Source organism: Phyllopteryx taeniolatus, chromosome 14 (assembly GCF_024500385.1).
Source record: "Phyllopteryx taeniolatus isolate TA_2022b chromosome 14, UOR_Ptae_1.2, whole genome shotgun sequence".
NCBI classification, from domain to species: domain Eukaryota; kingdom Metazoa; phylum Chordata; class Actinopteri; order Syngnathiformes; family Syngnathidae; genus Phyllopteryx; species Phyllopteryx taeniolatus.
Genome location: NC_084515.1, coordinates 4,263,705 through 4,287,808, shown reverse-complemented (window position 1 = coordinate 4,287,808; position 24,104 = coordinate 4,263,705). Strand labels below are relative to the sequence as shown.

The window sequence follows — 24,104 nt, the reverse complement described above, 5'->3', positions numbered from 1 at the left end:
TATTTAATTCTCTTTTGCGTTATTTAAACTGAGGGTGACAAATATCGAGAAGCAACCACGCTTTACCACTTATTTGGAGAACTGCACGAGAATGAGAACAGGTGGTAAGGAGTACTTCAAAAAGTGGGTTTTAATATGCTTAAGCACATTTTAACAAGTTTAAATGGGATTTCAGTGTGTAGGAGAGGTACAACTGCATGATAAATAAAATATCTCTATATATGGTTGGCAGCTCGTATCCCTGCCCGAGCACGTTGTCATTGTGTCCCTGGGCGAGACACGTAACCCACATTGCCTATGAATGAATGTTGTTAGATGTTTGTTGGCGGTCAGAGGAGCCGTAGGCGCAGAATGGCAGCCACGCATCAGTCAGATTGCCCAAGGGCAGCTGTGGCTACACAAGTAGCTTACCACCACTGGGGTGTGACTGTGGAGTGAATGAATAATGCGTGCAGTTCTTCTTATTATATTGCAGACTTTCACCTATTGCCGGTGGGTCTGGAACGTGTCCTCCACGATAAACAGGGGTTCACTGAAAAAAGAACATTTACTTAGTAATATTATGCACAGAGACAGAACATGTTCACATTTTAAGGTCATACGGCAATGATGCCCCCGTCTCCCCAAGTGATGGAGGCATCATACAGCTCAACTATAAGAGGATGAGACACTGACAAAGGGAAAAAAAGCTCAACTTGCAGCCCTATGTGCCACCCTTTAACAACCAGTGTGTCAGGAAAAGAGAAGAGAATGAGGAAATGGAGGGGGTTATATAATGACCCATGATGAAGGATGCAGCTCATATGGGGTGGATGGGGGTGGGGGGGGTGTTAGGCTAGTGGTCGTGGTGGTGCATCCAGTTCGAGCTGTCAGATTGAATTTGTTGCAAGGCAGGGTTCTCCCCTCCACAACTCATACAATGCGGCACGGCCATGATTAGTGTGAGAGCAGGCAGCACTGATTCATGGGCTCGTTCTGTCCGCCTCCCTGAATGATGCACTGAGTGAAAAAAAGCCGAGAGAGGACGGAGTGGGGTGCTTGCTAACAGTTGGAAATTGGGGGGTATATGCGCAGCGATACTGGAGAAATTTGTACAATGTACACTGTGCTCTCTCTCTCACAATCCTCCCATTGTTGATGAACACCCCATCCCCTTTTTATTCCAGTGCACTCAATTAGCGCCTCCTTCACCATACCAGCACCATGAGCGGGAACACACACACACACACACACACGCACACGCACACATTTGTTCTCACTCTATCCATCCACAAGCTGCCATAGCAACCCTCACAGCGAGCGTGCTCACATCAATGGGAAGCACTCCCTACACTCATCTACAACCGGTGTGTTTTGTAATTACGTCTAAAAAAGAAAAACTGAAATATCACACTGCCATAAGTATTCAGACCTTTTGCTGTGACACTCATATATTTAACTCAGGCGCTGTCCATTTCATCTGATCATCCTGAATATGGTTCTACACCTTCATTAGAGTCCACCTATGTTTGATTATACTGATTGGACTTGATGAGGAAAGCCACACCCCTGTCAATATAAGACCTTACAGTTCACAGTGCATGTCAGAGGAAATGAGAATCATGAGGAACTGCCTGAAGAGCTCAGAGCCAGAATTGTGGCAAGGCACAGATCTGGCCAAGGTTTCCAAAAAAATTCTGCTGCACTTAAGGTGGCGTCCATAATCCTGAAATGGAAGACGTTTGGGACGATCAGAACCCTTCCTAGAGCTGGCTGTCCGGCCAAACTGAGCAATTGGGGGAGAAGAGCCTTGGTGAGAGAGGTAAAGAAGAACCCAAAGATCACTGTGGCTGAGCACCAGAGATGGAGTCAGGAGATGGGAGAAAGTTCTAGAAAGTCAACCATCACTGCAGCCCTCCACCAGTAGGGGATTTATGGGAGAGTGGCCCGACGGAAGCCTCTCCTCAGTGCAAGACACATGAAAGCCTGCATGGAGTTTGCTAAAAAAACACCTGAAGGACTCCAAGATGGTGAGAAATAAGATTCTCTGGTCTGATGAGACCAAGATAGAACTTTTTGGCCTTCATTCTAAGTGGCATGTGTGGACAAAACCAGGCACTGCTCATCACCTGTCCAATACAGTCCCAACAGTGAAGCATGGTGGTGGCAGCAACATTCTATGGGGGTGTTTTTCAGCTACAGGGACAGGACAACTAGTTGCAATCGAGGGAAAGATGAATGCGGCCAAGTACAGGGATATCCTGGACGAAAACCTTCTCCAGAGTGCTCAGAACCTCAGACTGGGCCAAAGGGTCACCTTAAAAAAAGACAATGACCCTAAGCACACAGCTGAAATACCGAAGGAGTGGCTTCAGAACAACTCCGTGACTGTTTTTGAATGGCCCAGCCAGAGCCCTAACTTAAACCCAATTGAGCATCTCTGGAAAGACCTGAAAATGGCTGCCCACCAACGTTCATCATCCAACCTGACAGAAATGGAGAGGATCTGCAAGGCGGAATGGAAGATGATCCCCAAATTCAGGTGTGAAAAACTTGTTGCATCATTCCCAACAAGACTGTATGGCTGTATTAGCTCAAAAGAATGCTTCTACTAAATACTGAGCAAAGGGTCTGAATACGTATGGCTGTGTGATATTTCAGTTTTTCTTTTTTAATAAATCTGCAAACATTTCAACAATTCCGTTTTTTTCCGTCAATATGGGGTTCTGTGTGCACATCAATGTGGGGAAAAAATGAACTTATTTTAGCAAATGGCTGCAATATAAAAAAGTGAAAAATGTAAGGGGGTCTGAATACTTTCCGTACCCACTGTATTTTTTTTAACAAAAAATGTCACCATTGAGCCACCAAAGTTGACAATATTCAATGTTTAGACTTTGTGTTTACATATATACCATAATTGTTTGAATAAATAATATACATGTATTTCACGTTTGTCTGAAAAGACCAGCCATAAAGATTTATTTTATCAAGTTCCGCTTCAAACAATCATGTCATCAAACCGTTGTCATGCTTGTTAGCAGAAAGTCTGCTAACCTGTTTTCCGGCTTTGGTCACGTGACGTTCCACATATAGCGGCTTACTTGCCGATTTTCGGTATTCGCAGCAGGATCCCAACGAATAGCAGAGGAACACTGTACTGATTCAGCTTGATTACTTAAGTACAAATAAAAAACACAGACGGAAATAGACCTCAGTACACTGAAAAAGCATCACACAGTTGTTATTCGTTTAGTTTTTTTTTTAATAAACATTTTTGAAAAATATTAGCTTGCAAATGATGCAAATGTTTTCTCTTTACTGTAATTCAAATTTACAGCAGGGCACCGAACTGAAATGTTCATTTTGTTGATTTTCTTTAATTCAGTGTAATTTGCGCATGCATCATGGACTAGGACGGAGTGACGTTGACATTGGTAAGAAAAACGTATAAACTTTGCATTTAAGGTCACGTTATGGTTAGTTTAAAGTCATTTATGTTTTTAACATGTATCTGTCCTTGACTGGACGTAATATTGTAATATGCAGCCGTTGAATCCGACACACTATTGTCCAGAGAGTGCAGGCCAGGTAAACTGTAGTCTTCTGGGGACGGGAGGAGCTTCTGCTTAAAAGTATATTTTTCTCCCAGATAAATGCCATAAAATGTTAAATAATAATGGTAAACGCTTGTGCCTTGTGTGCCTGTATAAGTGTGCATGCGTATGAGCATTGAAACTCACTGCTGTGTGTTTCTAAACAAAACTAAGTCAGCCAAAGTCAGCGAACACTGGTAATGTTTGTGGCGACATTAAAAAATGCTTTCCATAAAATAAAAACTTTCAGGATATAGAAATGAATATTTTTTATTGATTCAAAGCTGAAAAAAATAACTGTGACAGATTACTTCAGTAAGTTATGCAGTGTTTAATTATTTCAGTGTACATAAGTAAAAATGAATTTCGCTTGTCAATTATATACAGTCCACACCGGCGAGGCCAGATTTGAATCCGCATCCTCAGAATTGTGAGGCAGACGTGCTAACCAGTCGTCCGCCATGCCGTGTTCTTGTAAAAATAAGAAAGAATACAGTATATTATGTTACATGTTGTTTATAACGCAATACATTTCTGTATGTAACAACTGAGCACTGGTTTGACTTTTGTGCTATTACAATGAGTGATTCCATAGCTTTGCTAACATTGTGAACAACACAAAATGTGTGTGATTGGCAGACTTATTTTGGTACATCCGTTTTTTTTCTTTCATGAATGTGAGAGTTTTTTTCGTTGTATGAGGTTTTTGCAGCAGGAGTGTTTTGGGTGTGTGTGTTTTGGGGTGTGTGTGTGAGTTTCTGTGGTGTGTTGTTCTTTGGGTGAACATGAATAATGAGATTTTTTTTTACATGGGAACTTTTGGAGTGTGAGTTTTCTTTTGTGTGAGTGGGAGTTTTTTGGTGATTGGTGATTTATGTTGTTCGGTTTCTTTGCTGACCGTGAGTTCTTTAGGTGTGCGAGGTATTTTTTTTGTTGCATGTGTTTTTTTGTGTGTGAGAGACAAATTATTCATACGGCACCTCATATGGATATAGTGTATCATCAAAATTTGAATGCAAAAACCCCTTCATTTAGTGTGGAACGTGTACATATTCTTTTTTTGCTGCTGCAACTGTATTTAATAACAAAACAAAAAATTAGATGCGCGCCGAGTGTGTTTGGGAGGGCGTGCGAGGTCAGTGTCAGGCTTGCTTGTTGCGTTTGAGAGCACAATAACGCAGCGATGTGCAGACACGCTCAAGCGACTGGCTCCCAGCAGCCCAAAACTCTTGTCAAAGTGCACGTATATTGAGTCACACTCTGCTTTTAAATTATTAACATATGGCAGGAAATGGCTTCCGAAGGCTCTGTCACAATGCAGTCTTTTGGTCAGGTATGTTGCATGATTTGCCTCCACATTTTGAGCCCATTTCAACCAAAAATACCAAATTATTGATCGAGGCTATCACATTTTGTGTTGGCCAAGGGAAAACCATTTGAGCATTTTTTTTTTTCTCCTTATCCTTGATCTCTAGCTTAAGGTCCATAGTACTAGTATGCTCTTTGTCCTCATCAGAAAGACAATTCAATGCTGGGCACTAGTTGACAAATTCATGCTACTAGTACTACTAGTTCTTCTAGTTAACAATGTAGCATGTATAATAAATGTTTCTAGTAAGACAGTCATTCTAGTAGTGCACCAAATTGTCTTACTAGTGAGGACAAAGAAAGTAATAGTACATGGACCTCAACCCTTTCACTGCCAGCCTTCCCAGTTAACATGGATATTTGACTTCTAAAGCAGTCAATGGCAGTGAATGTGTTAAGATGGATAACGAGGATATCGATAAATGCTCAAACGGCTTTCCATACTAGCCTCAATTCCAGTCAACCCAGGATCCTTGAACGTTCCCACACTAAAAGCCACAATAAGAAATTATTCTTAGTATTAGAAGATCAAAAAGTAAATAACATGTAGAAAACAAGACGTAATGTGTTTTGGGCATGTGTGTACGGCACGGACTGGAGGAAGTCATTTTAAAATTTGCATAATTACATATATAGCTTTAATGTCAGGCTCCTGTAGTCACTAGCTTCAAAAATATACTTGGTTCTATAAAGCGTCCAGACTGATAAAATCCAAAGTGAACATAGTGTAAAGTCACTGTGCTACTGTAACATTGAAAAAAGCGACACATCTGACTTACTTCCTCCACATGGGATGGTGCAAATGATTTATTTATTTATTATTATTATTTTTTAATCCTGGACAGTTGGGGAAGCAAATCAAGCCCACCATGTCGAGAATGCACGTTCTCGTGAAGGTGTGCTTCATTTGCCTACCCAGTCATTCCAAGATATAAAATTCACAAATTAGTGTTTTGCGCACACGTAATAACTACTCCGTGGCCCAAATTTAGTATTTCGTGGCCACAAATGAGCATTTTTTTGCACACGTTATCCCCCATTTCATGGCTCCAACTGAGTACATTCTGGTTACAATTTTCTTATTTTGTGGCCACAAATTATTATTTTTGTGTAAACATTATACCTATTTCGTGGCCACAAATATATTATGGCACCAATTTAGTATTTTGTGGCCATAAATTCGTAATTTTTGCACGTTATATCTATATTGTAGTGATAGTTTTTATTTTTTTGCCCATTTAATGTCTGGGGCTTCGTAAGGTTGAAGCAGGGGACTACCTCATATACTAGCGCCCCTGTGAGGAACAGTGTGCAACTTTGTGGTCCATTTTTGATGAAATACTGTAACCTGAGGGGTCACTGACAGTATGCGACCTGAAATCACATCTTTACATGAGAAACAATTCATGTGTGGTCTCTGCTGCGATCTGGGTCCTCGTGTGTTTTCAAGTATACCGGACATAATAGCATAGCACAATCAGACTTCTTCAATAAAGGTTTCAGTCGCTTTTCTTCTGTGAGCGCATCCTGTGGCAGGGTTGCTTGTACCAATACATGGAGCGTCGGAGAGCTCTCTCCCATCTCTGGAGATCGTGTGTGTGCTCGGAAGCAGCACAGTCACTGGGCGCTCGTTCAGGGCAAAATACGTCGCTCGCGCTGTGAAGTTTCTTCAGCTCCTCGCAGGTTTGCCAGTAGCCTGCAAGGACAGAAGATGATGATGATTAGGGGCGTTTGGACATGCTGACTTCAAGAATGACAGTAGAAGGATCACGCTGCCACCAGAAGAAGGGCAGCGATTGTTGAGAAAATATAATTACCTCACATTAGACACACACACCACAATTGATATTATCCAGATACCAGCATTTTTTTTAAAGACCTAATTATGGCATCATAACAAATGCATCTTCTGTAATTGATGTATACTGTCTTGAAATCGAATTGCATCACATAAATAATTAATAGGAAAGCAGTTTACAGAGCTACGGAAGATTTTTCCTCTTCAGACAGTCGGCAGCTAAAAAGACTTTTGATCAGACTGGAAAAAACAACAACATTATCAGGACCAATATTTATAGAGAACAAACTGACATTGAGGATTTGTGTCCTTGTGTCATATTGGACTTGTCTTCTTGTCTACTTGTGTCCTTGCATCCTGGTCTCCTAATAGACTTGTACCCTGGTCTACTTGTGTCCTAGAAGTGCTAAGTGCAACTATACTATTAGGATGAATTTGTATTGGGGATATTTTGGAGGTCAAATGTCAGTGCTTGTGGTGGAAATTCAGACTGAATTTGTATTAAATCAGATTATTCTGCAAGATGTTTCTTTTTCCCTAACAAGAAACTTAAGCACTTACGTTCCTTGTTAAAGAAGAATAATTTAAAAACCTACTAACATACCCACACCAAGTCCGGCTACAAAAGCAGCCCCCAAGCAGGACATTTCATGGTGCTGGCCTCTTTCTATCTTTCTACCAAACAGGTCTGCGGTGAGCTGCATGATGAAGTCGTTAGAGGAAACCCCACCGTCCACCCTGAGAGGCAAACAACAAGGGAAAATGCACTGAGCCACACTGCGTCGTACAGAGCTGTAATTCATTGCCAGTAAAATCTAATCTACATTCAGAGAACCCGAAGTCTCTGGCGCTAATCCAAACCTGTTAACGGGATATCGGCTCGTAAAATGGAATAAACAGGGGGTGCCATTAAAGAACTCTACCTGATCTTTGTAACGGGAATGTTAGTTTCTCTTAGCATCGTCTCATATAGCTGCTTGTTTCTGCAATGAAAAAAAACACACACACACGCACAAACAAAGGAGAGAATGTTCGGTCTGTTCAACGCAAAACACTGCGGCTCCTCAAAAAGACTCACCTGAAGGCAATGGACTCGAGAATGGCACGGACCAGGTGGCATTTGGTGGTGGAAGGTTTGAGGCCCATGAAGGAGGCACAAGCTTTCGGGTCGTTCAGAGGAGCCTTTGGGCATAAAATGTAACATTTCAACAGTAAGTAGTAATCATTAATCTACAGGTATATTAATCTACAGTGTTTGGAATCACTCCCCATCTACTACAAAGTGCCTTGTAAAGTGAGTTCACATTTTTGTAGTGCTGTTTAAATGTGTAATGACGAGTATTGGTTATCCCTATACAGCGCCCTCAATTTATCCCACAATGCACCTTGAAAAGTAGTGAATGAACGATGGTCACTAGAAAAGCAATATAAAACCATGATACATTGTCCAATACAGACAAATGATTTTCCATTTCAGTTTCCTGGGTATAGCGTGATTTTCGGCAAGTAACAAATTCATGAGTTGTGCAAAAATATCATAAATATAAATAGACCAATGTATCAACACAGATGGACACAGAGTGCTTTGTTTGTATTATCCATCCATCCATTTTCTTTACCGCTTATCCTCACTAGGGTCGCGGGCTGCTGAAGCCAATCCCAGCTATCTGATTTTGGAAAATACGTTCATCTTAAAACTAAATTTTGTTCAATATTTTTAAAGAAGGTCCACAAGCAGACGTCGATCCGGTACGTTGTAATTATGTGGCAGCAATGACGTAATTTTGTATGTTTTTTATTTGACTGATGAGTGAACTATAAAATCCACTATATACGAATCCCTATACAGTAGTGCCTTGAGATACAAATTCAATTCATTCTGTGACTATGCTCATATCCTGAAACCCACGTATCTCAAAGCACCTTTTCCATTGAAATGAATGAAAGTTTCATCCCAGTCAAAAAACACAAAAATGTTTCTTTTAACTTGATTAAAAAAATTATAAAAAATTTGCAGTCAACAGTATTGTACGAATAAAAACACACAGTAATAACATTTGCTCTCCACAGGACCTGCTAACACGAAAAATGCGAACGCATAACACTCCTGGACCTAATGTATTGTCCTTCCCTGTTCTTCTTCTGTGGGGTCAATTGCCGGTTGGCAACCCCGCTTAATGGTACACTACTGCCCCCAACTGATATTGTCCTTACACTGCAAGGAAACCCATGTGGATGGTGACCAGATGTTTTCAAGTTTCCTCGCGCCATCTAGAAGTGTGAGTCTGAAGTGCACTCAAATATTTTCTAGTACCGTATTTTCACGACTATAAAGCGCACTTAAAAGTCTTACATTTTCTCCAAAATGGCGCCTTGTAATGTGTGCGCGCCTTATGTGTGACTTTGATGAGCGCTCCGCTTGACTGACTGGGAGCATTTCCTGCCAACACGCTGCTTATATAGAGGAAAGGCGGACGTGACTGAGGACAGCATGCGGACGTAAAGGGGGAAGGGTGCGCGTGAAGTTTGGTTTGACAACATTGGTTTGTCGAAGGACCCTCGAAAATGGCACCTACGAAGAGACACGCTTACAAAGCACAGTTTAAACTGCAAGCTATCAGTTACGCGGAGCAACATGGGAATCGAGCAGCCGCGAGAGAATTCAAGATCAACGAATCCATGGTTCGCAAGCGCAGGAAGCAGGAAAACGAGCTTCGCCAAGTCAAGAAAACGAAGCTGAGTTTCCGCGGAAACAAGGCGAGGTGGCCGGAGTTGGAAGACCAACTCGAGCAATGGATTAATGAGCAAAGAAAAGCCGGGAGAAGCGTCTCTACAGTCACCATTCGACTGAGGGCAATAACGCTTGCAGAAGAAATGAAAATTGAACATTTTCAAGGAGGTCCGTCTTGGTGCTTTCGTTTTATGAAACGGCGCCATCCATCCATCCGGGCAAGGACTACCGTGGGGCAGCAACTTCCGGCGGATTACAAGGAAAAGCTGGCCATCTTCCGTTCCTACTGCAGGAAAAAGATTGCCGACAAACACATCCAGCCCAACCACATCACCAACATGCCTTGTCCATGTCACTTTCGCTCACTTTTGACATCCCGGTGAACCACACTGTAGAGAAGAAGAGGACCACCACGGTAGCGATACGCACAACGGGGTACGAGAAGTCGGCTTTTACTGTTGTGCTTGGTTGCCATGGTAATTGACAGAAACTGCAACCTATAGTGATTTTTAAGAGGAAGACGCTGCCTAAAGAAAGGTTTCCAGCCTAAGTCATCGTTAAGGCCAATCAAAAGGGCTGGATGGACGAGGAGAAAATGAGAGAGTGGCTGAGTGAGGTGTACGTAAAGAGACCAGATGTTTTTTTCCCACGCATCACCGTCCCAGTTGATCTGTGACTCCATGCGTGCCCATTTCACAGCCGCTGTGAAAAACCAAGTGCAACTAAGACTGGGAGGCAACGCCGGGCGAGTTACGCCGCCATATGTGAATGGATTGTGGATGCTTGGGCTAACGTGTCTGCTTGTACTGTTGTTCGAGCTTTTGTAAAAGCTAACATCATTTCTAAGTAGCTGCACGGCAACGAGACTGACTCCGACAATGACGAGAGGGAACCCGGCGTGTTTGATGGAGAACTTGCCCAGCTGTTCATTTTGGATACAGAAGATGAGGCCTTTGATGGATTTGTGGATGAGGGTTGATAAAAAAATAACGTGAGTACATTGTTAAATACTTGTACCGAACTCAGTTTTGCTCCCGCTGCCTTTTTAAAAACATTGCTTTAGCGTGCATGCATGCTACCGTATGTGTTAAGCTGGCGTATGTTTTACCATGCCTGCTTTTATTTAATACGGTGCGCCTTATGTATGTGTTAAATACAGAAATAGACCCCGTAACTGAGACTGCGCCTTATAATACGGTGCGCCTTATGGTCGTGAAAATACGGTATGTCAAGGTAAAATTTAGCCATGTCGTGTCTCATATTTTGAAAAACTGTGATTAGTGATTAGGGAGTACGGAATGAGGGAATAATTCCAAACACTGCTAATGCCTTCATTGGTATCTGCCAACACATTATAGTACTTTGGTTATTAATATTCAAAAGGCACACTTACAAAGGCCACTTCAGAAAGGGAGCAGAGGAAAATAAAAAAAAGACCAAAAATATATTACAGGGACAAATGGATTGAAAAGATGGATAATCTGGTATCAGACATGGAAAAAAAATAAAAAATAAATCATAAAATGTTTGCATTCATCAGGCAAATGTTCTCACGTTGAAACTGTGCTCGTACCTGCAGGCCGCTGAAAGACGGGACGAAACACACACCGTTTGAGTCACTCACGCTGTATGCCATAGGGCTGGTATGCTTCACGTCATAGAACAGATCTGCAAACGCAAAAACAAAGCTATCACATTGCTTTACACAATGGTGGATTTTTCTAGGTGTCATACAGTGCCATGAAAAAGTATTGCCCCCCCCTTTCCCCTTCTCAAATTCTTATATTTTTGCATCGTTTCCCCACTTTAATGTTTAAGATCGTCAAACAACAGTAAATAGACAAATATAACCCAACTGAACTTAAAATGTTGTTGTTAAATAGTGATATTAATTAAGGACAAAAAAAACCTTTTCAAAGTAACCTCCCTCTGTGTGAAAAAATAATTACTCCCCTTCTTATGTCATTAATTAATTTTGGCTAATCACAATTTTTGGTTAATTTTCACTGATCACACCCAAGCATGATTAATAAAAGTTATGAACAGAATCGGTGACAAAGGGCAGCGGAAAACGAGTCACCGGAAACGAGTCTGACTTACTGCCGTATATGCGGCCCAAACTCTGACTCCGGTCGTACAGGGACCGAACAGCCCATATCAGGGGGTTCGGTACCCCATACCCCCGAAGCACCCACCACAGGACTCCCCAAGGGACACGGTCGAACGCCTTCTCCAAGTCCACAAAACACATGTAGACTGGTTGGGCGAACTCCCATGCACCCTCGAGGACACTGCCGAGGGTGTTGAGCTGGTCCACTGTTCTACGGCCAGGACAAAAACCACACTGCTCCTCCTGAATCTGAGATTCGACTTCCCGACGGACCCTCCTCTCCAGCACCCATGAATAGACCTTACCAGGGATGTTGAGCAGTGTGATCCCCCTGTAGTTTGAACAAACCCTCCGGTCCCCCTTATTAGAAAGGGGGACCACCACCCCAGTCTGCCAATCCAGAGGCACTGTCCCCGATGTCCACGCGATGTTGCAGAGGCATGTCAACCAGGACAGCCCCACAACATCCAGAGCCTTTAGGAACTCCGGGTGAATCTCATCCACCCCCAGGGCCTTGCCACCGAGGAGCTTTTTAACCACCTTGGTGACCTCAACCCCAGAGATACGAGAGCCTGCCTCAGAGATCCTAGACTCTGCTTCCTAATGGGAAGGCGTGTCGGTAGAATTGAGGAGGTCTTCGAAGTATTCTCCCCACCGGCTCACAACGTCTCGAGTCGAGGGCAGCAGCGCCCCATCCCCACTATACACAGTGTTGATGGTGCATTGCTTCCCCCTCCTGAGAAACCAGATGGTTAACTTATTAATGGCTTTAAAAAAACAAAATGAAGGTTTTGGAGTGGCCTCGTTAAAGTCCAGACTTGAATCCGATTGAAATGCAGTGGCATGACCTTAAAAAGGCCGTTCATGATTTTGCTGAATTCAAACAATTCTGAAGGAAGAGTGGGCCAGAGCGAGGGGTTCACCCCTGGTGGATGAGAGGGTTGCCTCCCTCCGCCTTCGGGTGGGGGGACGGGTCCTGACTTTTGTTTGTGCCTCTGCACCAAACAGCAGTTCAGAGTACCCACCCTTTTGGAGTCCTTGGAGGGGGTGCTGGAGAGCGCTCCAGCTGGGGCCTCCATCATTCTGCTGGGGGACTTCATTGATCACGTGGGCAATGACAGTGAGACCTGGAAGGACATGATTGGGAGGAACGGCCCCCCCGATCAGAACCTGAGCGGTGTGCTGTTATTGGACTTCTGTGCTCATTACGGATTGTCCATAACGAACACCATGTTCAAGCATAAGGGTGTCCACACGTGCACTTGGCACCAGGACACCCTAGGTTGCAGTTCGACGATCGACTTTGTGGTCGTGTCATCGGACTTGCGGCCGCATGTCTTGGAAACTCGGGTGAAGAGAGGGGCAGGGCTGTCAACTGATCCCTACCTGGTGGTGAGTTGGCTCCGATGGTGGGGGAAGGCCCAAACGTATTGTGAGGGTCTGCTGGGAACGTCTGGCGGAATCCCCTGTCAGAAGGAGTTTGAACTCCCACCTCCGACAGAACTTTGCTCATGTTCCGGGGAAGGCGGGGGACATCAAGTCCGAGTGGACAATGTTCCGCGCCTCCATTGCTGAGGCGGCCAACCGGACCTGTGGCCGTAAGGTGGTCAGTGCCTGTCGTGGCGGCAATCCCTGAACCCGTTGGTGGACACCAACGGTGAGGGATGCCGTCAAGCTGAAGATGGAGTCCTATCTGGCTTTTTTGGCTGGTGGGACTCCTACGGCAGCTGATGGGTACCGGCTGGCCATGAGGAATCCAGCTTTGGTGGTCGCTGAAGCAAAAACTCGGGTATGGGAGGGGTTTGGTGAGGCCATGGAGAAAGACTTCCGGACTGCTTCGAGGAAATTTTGGTCCACATCCGCCGTCTCTGGAGAGGAAAGCAGTGCACCACCAACACTGTGGACGTTGTGAGTCGGTGGGGAGAATACTTCGAAGACTTCCTCAATTCCACCGACACGCCTTCCCATGAGGAAGCAGAGTGTGGGTTCTCTGAGGCGGTCTCTCCTATGTCTGGGTTTGAGGTTACCGAGGTGGTTAAAAAGCTCCTCGGTGGCCAGGCCCCGGGGGTGGATGAGATTCGCCCGGAGTTCTTAAAGGCTCTGGGGCTGTCCTGGTTGACACGCCTCTGCAACATCACGTGGACATCGGGGACAGTGCCTCTGGATTGGCAGACTGGGGTGGTGGTCCCCCTTTCTAATAAGGGTGACCGGAGGGTGTGTTCCAATTACAGGGGGATCACACTCCTCAGCCTCCCTGGTAAGGTCTATTCAGGGGTGCTGGAGAGGAGGGTCCGTCGGGAAGTCAAATCTCAGATTCAGGAGGAGCAGTGTGGTTTTCGTCCTGGCCGTGGAACAGTGGACCAGCTCAACACCCTCGGCAGGGTCCTCGAGGGTGCATGGGAGTTCGCCCAACTAGTCTAAATGTGTTTTGTGGACTTGGAGAAGGCGTTCGACCGTGTCCCTCTGGGAGTCCTGTGGAGGGTTCTTCGGGAGTATGGGGTACCGAACCTCCTGATACGGGCTGTTCGGTCCCTGTACGACCGGAGTCAGAGTTTGGTCCGCATATCCGGCAGTAAGTCGGATTCTTTCCCGGTGAGGGTTGGACTCCGCCAAGGCTGCCCTTTGTCACCGATTCTGTTCATAACTTTTATGGACAGAATTTCAAGGCGCAGCCGAGGCTTAGAAGGGGTCCGGTTTGGTGGCCTCAGTATTGCATCTCTGCTTTTTGCAGATGATGTGGTTCTTTGGCTTCATCAAGCCGTGATCTCCAACTCTCACTGGAGCAGTTCGCAGCAGAGTGTGAAGAGGCTGGGATGAGAATCAGCACCTCCAAATCTGAGACCATGGTCCTCAGTCGGAAAAGGGTGGCGTGCCCTCTCCAGGTCGGGGATGAGATCCTGCCCCAAGTAGAGGAGTTCAAGTATCTTGTTCATGAGTGAGGGAATAATGGAACGGGAGATTGACAGGCGGATCGGTGCAGCGTCTGCAGTGATGCGGACTTTGTATCGGTCCGTTGTGGTAAAGAAGGAGCTAAGCCGAAAGGCGAAGCTCTCAATTTGCCGGTCGATCTATGTTCCTACCCTCACCTATGGTCACGAGCTGTGGGTCGTGACCGAAAGAACAAGATCCCGGATACAAGCGGCCGAAATGAGTTTCCTCCGCAGGGTGTCCGGGCTCTCCCTTAGAGATAGGGTGAGAAGCTCGGTCATCCGGGTGGAGCTCAGAGTAGACCCACTGCTCCTCCACATCGAGAGGAGCCAGATGAGGTGGCTGGGGCATCTGATTCGGATGCCTCCCGGACGCCTCCCTGGTGAGGTGTTCCGGGCATGTCCTAATGGGAGGAGACCCCGGGGACGACCCAGGACGTGCTGGAAAGACTATGTCTTTCGGCTGGCCTGGGAACGCCTCGGGATCCCCCCGGAAGAGCTGGATGAAGTGGCTGGGGGGAGGAAAGTCTGGGCGTCCCTGCTAAAGCTACTGCCCCCGCGACCCAACCTCGGATAAGCGGTAGAAAATGGATGGATGGATGGAGTGGGCCAAAATATCTCCACAGATATGTCATTGCCAGTTTTAGAAAACTTGATTTCAGTTGTTGCTGCTGAGGATGGTTCTTCCAGTTATTAGGTTTAGGGGGCCATTACTTTTTCACCCCAAGCCAGGTAACTTTGAATAGTTTTGTTTTCTCTTCATAAAAAAAAAAACAAAAAAAAAAAACAACAACAGCATTTTAAGTTCACTTGGGTTATATTTGTCTGACATTTAGATTTGTTTGATGATCTTAAACAAAGTGGAAAAATGCAAAAATCTAAGAATTTGAGAAGGTTGCCAATACGTTTTCATGGCGCTGTCCTTATTTTCATCGTGGGCCACATTGTAGTTATGGTTGCCCTCAGAGAACTGTCTATAATGCAGAAACCACGTAGCTGTATATTCACTAAGGGTGGCACGATATGAAAAAAATACAAAATAAAATCTTACTTCGGTATGTACAGTACCTTAGTTTTAAGGTTTTGGTTGTGTTTGATTCACATTTGTTACGATAAGGTAAAAAATCCAAAACACACTGCTTGCGTTTATTGTAAACAGGAAAAGATTGAATGACTTTTAAAATGAAACATAAATAGCTCAAATATTTTGTTTTTGTAAAGTGCGACATCAATCATTTGTCTCTAAGAAAATGAAGGATGTAGACAAGTGCAATAGGAATAGTGTGGCTTATTAAAGCACTAACAATGGCATTTGTTATTGCTTTGGCTCCATGAAAACCCTGGGAGAGCTGCTGTAAGTTGCCTTTGTACAATATCCACACTGGCATGATGCTGTTTTGAATGAGTCAATAAATTTGACGTTCTGCCAACAGCATGTCGCTAGCCATGATGTCTGCTAGCCAGAAGCTGAGCTGCACTGTGTTTGTTGGGCTAGATTGCAAGGCAGTTCAACTTCTTGTCCCTTGCCTAATATGTTCTGTGTGGGAACATTAATAATTGCCAAATGCACTGCATTAGATTATTATCATTTTATAATGGATAACTAGTTTTGAAGTCAAGGAAAAACGATCGCAAACGTGCGCTTTTACCAGGAGGGCCGGTTCTCCTTGAGTATGACAGCTCTGCTGTAGTCTAGATAGTGACATGTTTAAAAATGGAAAAACTTGTTTGTCTGGAATGGCATCGTTTGGGATCCCACCTTACCGTGGGTGTCTTATTATGATGGCATTCATTTGCAATGACAGCTGTGCTACGCTTGGCACGGCTTCAGGTTAGAGCACCGTAACCAGGAGACATAACCAAGTACCAAGTTCAGAGTTCCATTCTTATGGCGATGACGTAATTCAAAATAGAACTATTACTAAACTACGCTGATACAGAAGTAATCTCATAATTACAGTAAATATCTGCATTAGAACTGTCATAATCGATTATTTTTTAACCAATTATCCTATCGATCATTCCATCAATTAATCAGATTTGCATTAAAGTTCATTGCAAAATATTTTTTTCCGATTACTGTTTATTAACCGAGTATTTGTTTATTTGGTATTGTTTAATTATTAAACAATACCAAATAAACAACAACTCATTCACTGTCATTGACAGGTGCAAGAGGAAGTGAATATAGAAGAAAATATGGGATTTTGCTTCCCTTTTGCAGATTTTCCACTTTTATCCCAAGCAATTACAGTCATTTCCAAACATCTCATCACTCACCCAGTGACTGAGCCCATTTGATAGCGGTGCCGGTGTCTGCTGCGTTACCCTCAGCCAGATACACCACTTCTTTGCTAATCTTCCACCCTATTAACGGATAGAGACCTAACAAGAAGACCCACATCTGGTTGTTACAGACCTGACATGAGCATACAGTAGATTGTATGCTTGTATTGTACTTTCTTCTGTATTTTACGTTACCATTTACAGATGTGTGAGGTGTGCTGCCAGTATTGATGTCCATGAAGGTGCCTGTTCCCATGGTGATCTTCACATCACCCACACTGTAGCAACACTCTCCAAACATGGCAGCCTGTTGGTCCGCCATCTACAGCGTGAAGTATTTCTTAATAACGGGTTTATACTTGGCAAGATAACACGGTCTCACGTAACGAGGACAATAAGGACACTGATATGACGTCGTATCGTAATCGCAACGATAACAGAGGGTGTGATACCAACTCACCACTGACATGATGGGAATGGATATCCCAAAGATGGACGGGTCTGTGGAACCAAATTCATGGCTGGAGTGCAACAGGAGAGAACAAACATACATCATCTCACACTATAATAAGAAGTAGGGATGTCACGATCACATTTTTTTGCACCCATTTTTTCATTTTAAGTAACTTTAAGTACAGAGTCCCGATCAGATACATATAACTACCAAAACTCCATCCATCCATTTTCCGTACCGCTTATCCTCACAGGGGTCGCGGCCGTGCTGAAGCCTATCCCAACTGACTCTGGGCAAGAAGCGGGATCTACTAAAACTCAACTTTTAATGTTTAAATGAACAACCAAAAAATACATGAGTAACAAGTAAAATACTAATATTAAAATAAAAAACAATATATATTTAGCAAATAGAAATCATTTTGGTAATCCTAATTGACCAAAAAAAGGAAAATTTCAGTCTGATTTCATCTCCGACAGTCAGAGGGAAAAAATTACTATCTGCTGCTGCTGTTCCTACGGTGGGGGCCTTGGACTCTTTGGGTCAGTGTGGTGTGATGCATGCATGGAGCTACACGTTTGCAGTATATAAAATAAATACATAAAAAAGAATAGAAGAACGTCGGCGGACGACTGGTTAGAGTGTCTGCCTCACAGTTCTGAGGACTGGGGTTCAATCCCTGGCCCCGCCTGTGTGGAGTTGGCATGTTCTACCCGTGCCTGCGTGGGTTTCCTCCCACATCCCAAAAACATGCAAGGTAGCTTAATTGACAACTCTAAATTGCCCGTAGATGTGAATGTGAGTGTGAATGGTTGTTTGTTTGTATGTGCCCTGCGATTGGCTGGCAACCAGTTCAGGGTGCCTCCTGCCCGATGATAGCTGGGATAGGCTCCAGCACGTCCGCGACCCTAGTGAGGAGAAGCGGCTCAGAAAATGGATGGATGGATGGATGGATAGAAGAACGTCGCGATAAAACATTAATTTGTGTGTGAGTGTCACCCACGCACATACGCACAGACCGAACACACAGAGTCTGTGTGTCACTTTCCGTCACTTATATTATACTGTTACTAAAAATACCCCGGAAAGTTACATTGTTTAATATAAAATGAAGCTATTACCGTTCCATTTGGAAAGATCTTTGCACCTCTGGATTATTTTGTCACGTTATGACATTTAAAATGTTAGAAAATGCATAAAGCCGATCTTCTTCAACCAATCTCGATCAGGTGAAAATCACGTGATCAGATTGGGACATCTCTACTAAGAAGTACAACTTTGCTTTCCTGAGGTACATTTCTTTACAATTGGGAGGTGGAACAGTCTACAGGTGTCGTTTCTATTTCCTCATTCCTTCTACTGTGAAAGCACAAAACACACTACTCATAAACAGGGATATTGGGCTTTTGGGTGAACTTTCAGGATGAACCTGAAATGCGCTAGAATCTTTACAGGTTAACTTAGTTTGACCTTCTCTAACCCTTTCAATAGAATGTCCAAGTGTTCAATATTTGAGTAAATTTTGCACAAGTGTTCTCTTACAAGGAGCTGAATGGCTACATTCACAAAAGGTGTTTAGTCCATGAAAATGTCCACATATGTTGAGTTATATGTCTTTCTATGACTCCTCCAGTCTCTCTTTATCTCTGTTGAACCTGCTAATAGCAAGCCTTGCAATGGTGAAGTACTGTTGATCAATTTTTAGGTGCCGAGTCGGTGTCATGATGTCAAAATGTGAACCGCATGATGAAGAAGACTGTTTAAATACCAATTTTAATTGAAGCAGGACATTTATTGGTCCATTCATGGACAAAAAAACTGTTTGAATTTTGTCGTTCAACTCCTTGTTGGAGAACAGCAAATTGTGCAAAAAGTGCTGCAAAATTGAACAGTTGGACATTTGCATTCAAAAGTTTTGAGATGGTCAAACAATGCTCACTTGTTAAGGTTATAGTGTGGCAAAATATACACCAGCCACAACATTAGAAAGACAATCTAATGAGATCCAATAGAAGAGCTGTATGAAAAAATAGCTGATCTAACAAATGTAATAAAGCTATTTTTATTGACACTGTCAGTAAAGTATTAGCTTCCTCCAATATGTTAACTGTCATGGAGGTAAATGGGATGAAACTAATATCAATTAAAACTGAGCACCGTTATCTTTGTAAGGACAGAATTTTTGTATCGGAGCTCATTAGTAGTCACGGGTGCTGTAGCGGTACACGACTGACTTTAGTGTAGCCAACGTGGGATCAATTCCTGCTCCGTCACTGGAGCTGCAAATGTGAATAGGAATGGTTGTCTGTCTCTATGTTCTCTTTTATTGACTTTGTCTCTTTTGCCCCCCAGATTCAACTGGGAAAGACTCCAGCTTCGCCCTGACCCAGAACAGGAAAAGCGGTACAGAACTGACCGATGGTTGGATCTCATTAGATGTGTAGATGTAACTAATGTTATGCCCACTGACTCTAAAACTGATTTACTCACCCTGTATTTTCTACTTTGGGGAAAATAGAGAGCGGCAGGGAGACCAGAGAGCAAAGTAACTGACTCCAACACATCTGTGAATAGAAAACCATCACAAGGATACAAAACAAATTCATCCAAAAATAAAATTAACAAAATTACAGTTTACACGAGACCTGATAGGAATCAAAAATCCCGGTTGAACTTGCATTTGAGTAGTCTGTGGCATGAATCAGACCTGGTGGAGATCAGGTGACACAAAGAGATGATTGTTCTTTTTTTTCATGATGTGATCGTTTGACACGTTTGTGAAGAATTTAGTAATTAGATGTTGAACTCCAGCTGAACAATATCATGCAACTCATTGCACTGAATTTTGGGGAAATTTGCAGAGGGGTGGGTCTCATGGGAGAATGATGTGAAAATAGCAGACCTACCTTTTGTGAGTTTGAACAAGAGCCAGGTGTCAATTGTTCCAAAGCAGCAGTTTCCATCTGCCACTGCTTGAGCAACCTAAGAAGAAAGAAACAGCAACATCCATCCATCCATTTTCTGAGCCGCTTCTCCTCACTAGGGTCGCGGGCGTGCTGGAGCCTATCCCAGCTGTCATCGGGCAGGAGGCGGGGTACACCCTGAACTGGTTGCCAGCCAATCGCAGGGCACATAGGAACAAACAACCATTCGCACTCACAGTCATGCCTACGGGCAATTTAGAGTCTCCAATTCATGCATGTTTTTGGGATGTGGGAGGAAACCGGAGTGCCCGGAGAAAACCCACGCAGGCACGGGGAGAACATGCAAACTCCACACAGGCGGGGCCGGGGATTGAACCCGGGTCCTCAGAACTGTGAGGCTGACGCTCTAACCAGTCGGCCACCGTGCCGCCAAACAGCAACAGTGAATATGTTTAGGGGAAATTACATTTTATGTGCATTGCTGTTTGAATCGACATTCAATTGGGGGTAATATTATGAACCTTAAATGGAGGAATAGAATTTTGTATTGACACATCACATTAGCACAGTCTACTGAAGTGTTGCTTGACAAATAGTTTGTTGTCAACAAATTTAGGAAACGTGTTTATGAATCTTGTCTTTTTCAATCTTGAATGTGACACTGTGCAACTAATCTCTGCTTTATACCAACACAAAATAGTATGCTTGGTTTGTGTGTTATGATTTAGAAAGTTGTAATGGAGCAAGATGGCATACAGTGTATACATTTACCAGCCAAAACATTATGTCTCGCTATCAATTCATCAATCTTGTGAGGGAAATACCACCCCAATTCCAATGAAATTGGGATGTTGTGTTAAACATAAATAAAAACAGTAGGAAAAAAAAAGACAATGATTTGCAAATCACGTTCAACCTATATGTAATTGAATACACTACAAAGACAAGATATTTAATGTAACAATGTAATTGTTTTTAGCAAATAATCATTAACTTAGAATTTTATGGCTGCAACACGTCCCCAAAAAGCTGGGACAGGTGGAAAAAAAGACTGAGAAAGTTGAGGAATGCTGATCAAACATCTGTTTGGAACATCCCACAGGTGAACAGGCTAATTGGGAACAGGTGGGTGCCATGATTGGGTATAAAAGGAGCTTCCCTGAATTGCTCAGTCATTCACAAGCAAAGATGGGGCGAGGTTCCCCTATTTATGAACAAGTGCGTGAGAAAATAGTCGAACAGTTTCAGGACAATGTTCCTCAACGTACAATTGCAAGGAATTTCGGGATTTCATCATCTACGGTCCATAATATCATCTAAAGGTTCAGAGAATCTGGAGAAATCACTGCATGTAAGCGGCAAGGCCAAAAACCAACATTGAATGCCCGTGACCTTCGATCCCTCAGGCGGCACTGCATCAAAAACCGACATCGATGTGTAAAGGATATCACCACATGGGCTCAGAAAAACTTCAGAAAACCAATGTCAGCAAATACAGTTTGGCGCTACATCCGTAAGTGCAACTTGAAACTCTACTATGCAAAGCAAAAGCCATTTATCAACAACACCCAGAAACGGTGCCGGCTTCTCTGGGCCCGAGCTCATCTAAGATGGACTGATGAAAAGTGGTAAAGTGTTCTGTTGTCCGACGAGTCCACATTTCAAATTGCTTTTGGAAATTGTGGATGTCGTGTCCTCCGGGCCAAAGAGGAAAAGAACCATCCGGACTGTTATGGACGCAAAGTTCAAAAGGCAGCATCTGTGATGGTATGGGGCTGTGTTAGTGCCAATGGCATGGGTAACTTACACATCTGTGAAGGCACCATTAATGCCGAAAGGTACACACAGGTTTTGGGGAAACATACGCTGCCATCCAAGCAACGTCTTTTTCATGGACGCCCCTGCTTATTTCAGCAAGACAATGCCAAACCACATTCAGCACGTAGTAAAAGAGTGGGGGTACTAGACTGGCCTGCCTGCAGTCCAGACCTGTCTCCCATTGAAAATGTGTGGCGCATTATGAAGCGTAAAATACGACAACGGAGACCCTGGACTGTTGAACAGCTGAAGTGGTACATCAAGCAAGAATGGGAAAGAATTCCACCGACAAAGCTTCAACAATTAGTGTCCTCAGTTCCCAAATGTTTATTGAATGTTGTTAAAAGAAAAGGTGATGTAACACAGTGGTAAACATGACCCTGTCCCAGCTTTTTTGGAACATGTTGCAGCCATGAAATTCTAAGTACATGATTATTTGCTAAAAACAATAAAGTTAATCTGTTTGAACATTAAATATCTTGTCTTTGTAGTGTATTCAATTAAATATAGGTTGAACATGATTTGCAAATCATTTTATTCTGTTTTTATTTATGTTTAACACAACGTCCCAAGGCGGCCGACTGGTTAGATAGTCAGCCTCACAGTTCTGAGGACCCGGGTTCAATCCCCGGACCCACCTGTGTGGAGTTTGCATGTTCTCCCCGTGCCTGCGTGGGTTTTCTCCGGGCACTCCGGTTTCCTCCCACATCCCAAAAACATGCATTAATTGGAGACTCTAAATTGACCGTAGGCATGACTGTGAGAGCGAATGGTTGTTTGTTCCTATGTGCCCTGCGATTGGCTGGCAACCAGTTCAGGGTGTACCCCGCCTCCTGCCCGATGACAGCTGGGATAGGCTCCAGCACGCCCGCGACCCAAGTGAGGAGAAGCGGCTCAGAAAATGGATGGATGGACAACGTCCCAACTTCATTGGAATTGGGGTTGTACAAGAGCTGTGTAAAAACTTGTCTTTAAATGGGTTTGGGTTGATCACACTTTATGCTTTTCTAAAATGTAACCCCCTCATGTAGCTAAATACCGTTGGTAATTGTATATTTAAATATTTGTGAAAGTGCTAATAAGAAAATGTAACTTGTCCATGTTAGTTTAACTACAGATTTTGGAACAGCGCACACGAGGCATTATGTTTACTACGCAGTGCATTATTGTTTTAACGCTCACATACAGGTACACTCACCTGTTTGTAGTGTTTGAGGGCCCAAACGAGGCGGAAGGTGACATGTTGAGTGGAGAAGACAATCAGACTCGCTGCAAGTGACCGCTTCTGCCTGGTCACGAAGTGCAGAACTTTCATCACGCCATGGATTGCCTAAAGGCAGAGTTGGCAAATGTACTCGCACTCTGTACTAAAATAGAAGTACAGATATTTGTGTGAAAAAAAAAAAAGACTCTTACAAGTAGAAGTACTGTTTCAACTCCTTAAGAAAAGTACAGACCTAGAAATGTTCTTAAGTAAAAAAAATAAAAATAAAAAAATAAAAAAGTACAATTTCTTTTTTTTTTGTCAATTACAGGATATACAATACTGTTTTGATATCCCTCCTATTAACTTGCATAGTGCTTTTATTGTGAAGAAAAAAAAATACTGGACAGGCTATCAAAATAACTTGTTCCTATATCTCAAAGTTGTGAAGTGACTAATGAAAATACTAAATTAACCAATGATAACTGAAAATAATGCACCTTACTTGTATGTTTTTTAAATGTATTTAATGGAGAAAGATTTAATGCCAATGGTGTTAAGACTCTTTTGAGTGAAATTGCAGATACAAATCAGCAAAGCAGAATGAGACTCACTTTCAAGGTGCATGATCTGTTCCATGACGTTACCAGGTCTGCTGCTCTCTGGTCTTGCCAGCTGATGAAATTATGGAAAGGAACACCAGTTCTCCTGTGAAAGGGAAAGTAAGGATGTGAAAAAGAGTACACAAGTAAATAAAGTGATGCTGTGAGTACTGTAAAGATTCTCAGGTCATACAGAATCACCTGTCCCATGTCGTGAAGGTAGCTCGCTGAGTAGAGATGCCCAGAGCCTCCATTTGATGCATTTGGACTCCGGCATCTAGATTGTGCAACACAGGAACGGAGTATG

The 24,104-nt window shown here is 43.4% G+C and overlaps 1 protein-coding gene across 5 annotated transcripts in view; it reads right to left on the bottom strand.

Annotated features, from left to right (window-relative positions):
- Positions 1-3,829: 3,829 nt before the first annotated feature.
- The window catches only part of gk5 (glycerol kinase 5), a 30,962-nt gene continuing 10,687 nt past the window's right edge, over positions 3,830-24,104 (bottom strand). For 3 of the 5 annotated variants that reach the window (XM_061796955.1, XM_061796956.1, XM_061796953.1), the window contains 14 exons: positions 23,999-24,074; positions 23,810-23,903; positions 23,190-23,321; positions 20,156-20,231; positions 19,895-19,956; positions 19,740-19,813; positions 17,256-17,316; positions 16,991-17,117; positions 16,790-16,894; positions 11,046-11,140; positions 7,820-7,923; positions 7,665-7,724; positions 7,346-7,479; positions 3,830-6,639 (listed from right to left, as the gene is read on the bottom strand). In XM_061796955.1, coding sequence (XP_061652939.1) covers positions 6,443-6,639; positions 7,346-7,479; positions 7,665-7,724; positions 7,820-7,923; positions 11,046-11,140; positions 16,790-16,894; positions 16,991-17,117; positions 17,256-17,316; positions 19,740-19,813; positions 19,895-19,956; positions 20,156-20,231; positions 23,190-23,321; positions 23,810-23,903; positions 23,999-24,060 — 1,383 coding nt within the window. In that variant the 5' untranslated portion in view covers positions 24,061-24,074 and the 3' untranslated portion in view covers positions 3,830-6,442. Of the gene's footprint in view, positions 6,640-7,345; positions 7,480-7,664; positions 7,725-7,819; positions 7,924-11,045; positions 11,141-16,789; positions 16,895-16,990; positions 17,118-17,255; positions 17,317-19,739; positions 19,814-19,894; positions 19,957-20,155; positions 20,232-23,189; positions 23,322-23,809; positions 23,904-23,990; positions 24,075-24,104 lie in introns of all 5 variants that reach the window. The other 2 variants (XM_061796957.1, XM_061796954.1) reach the window with 2 other exon arrangements.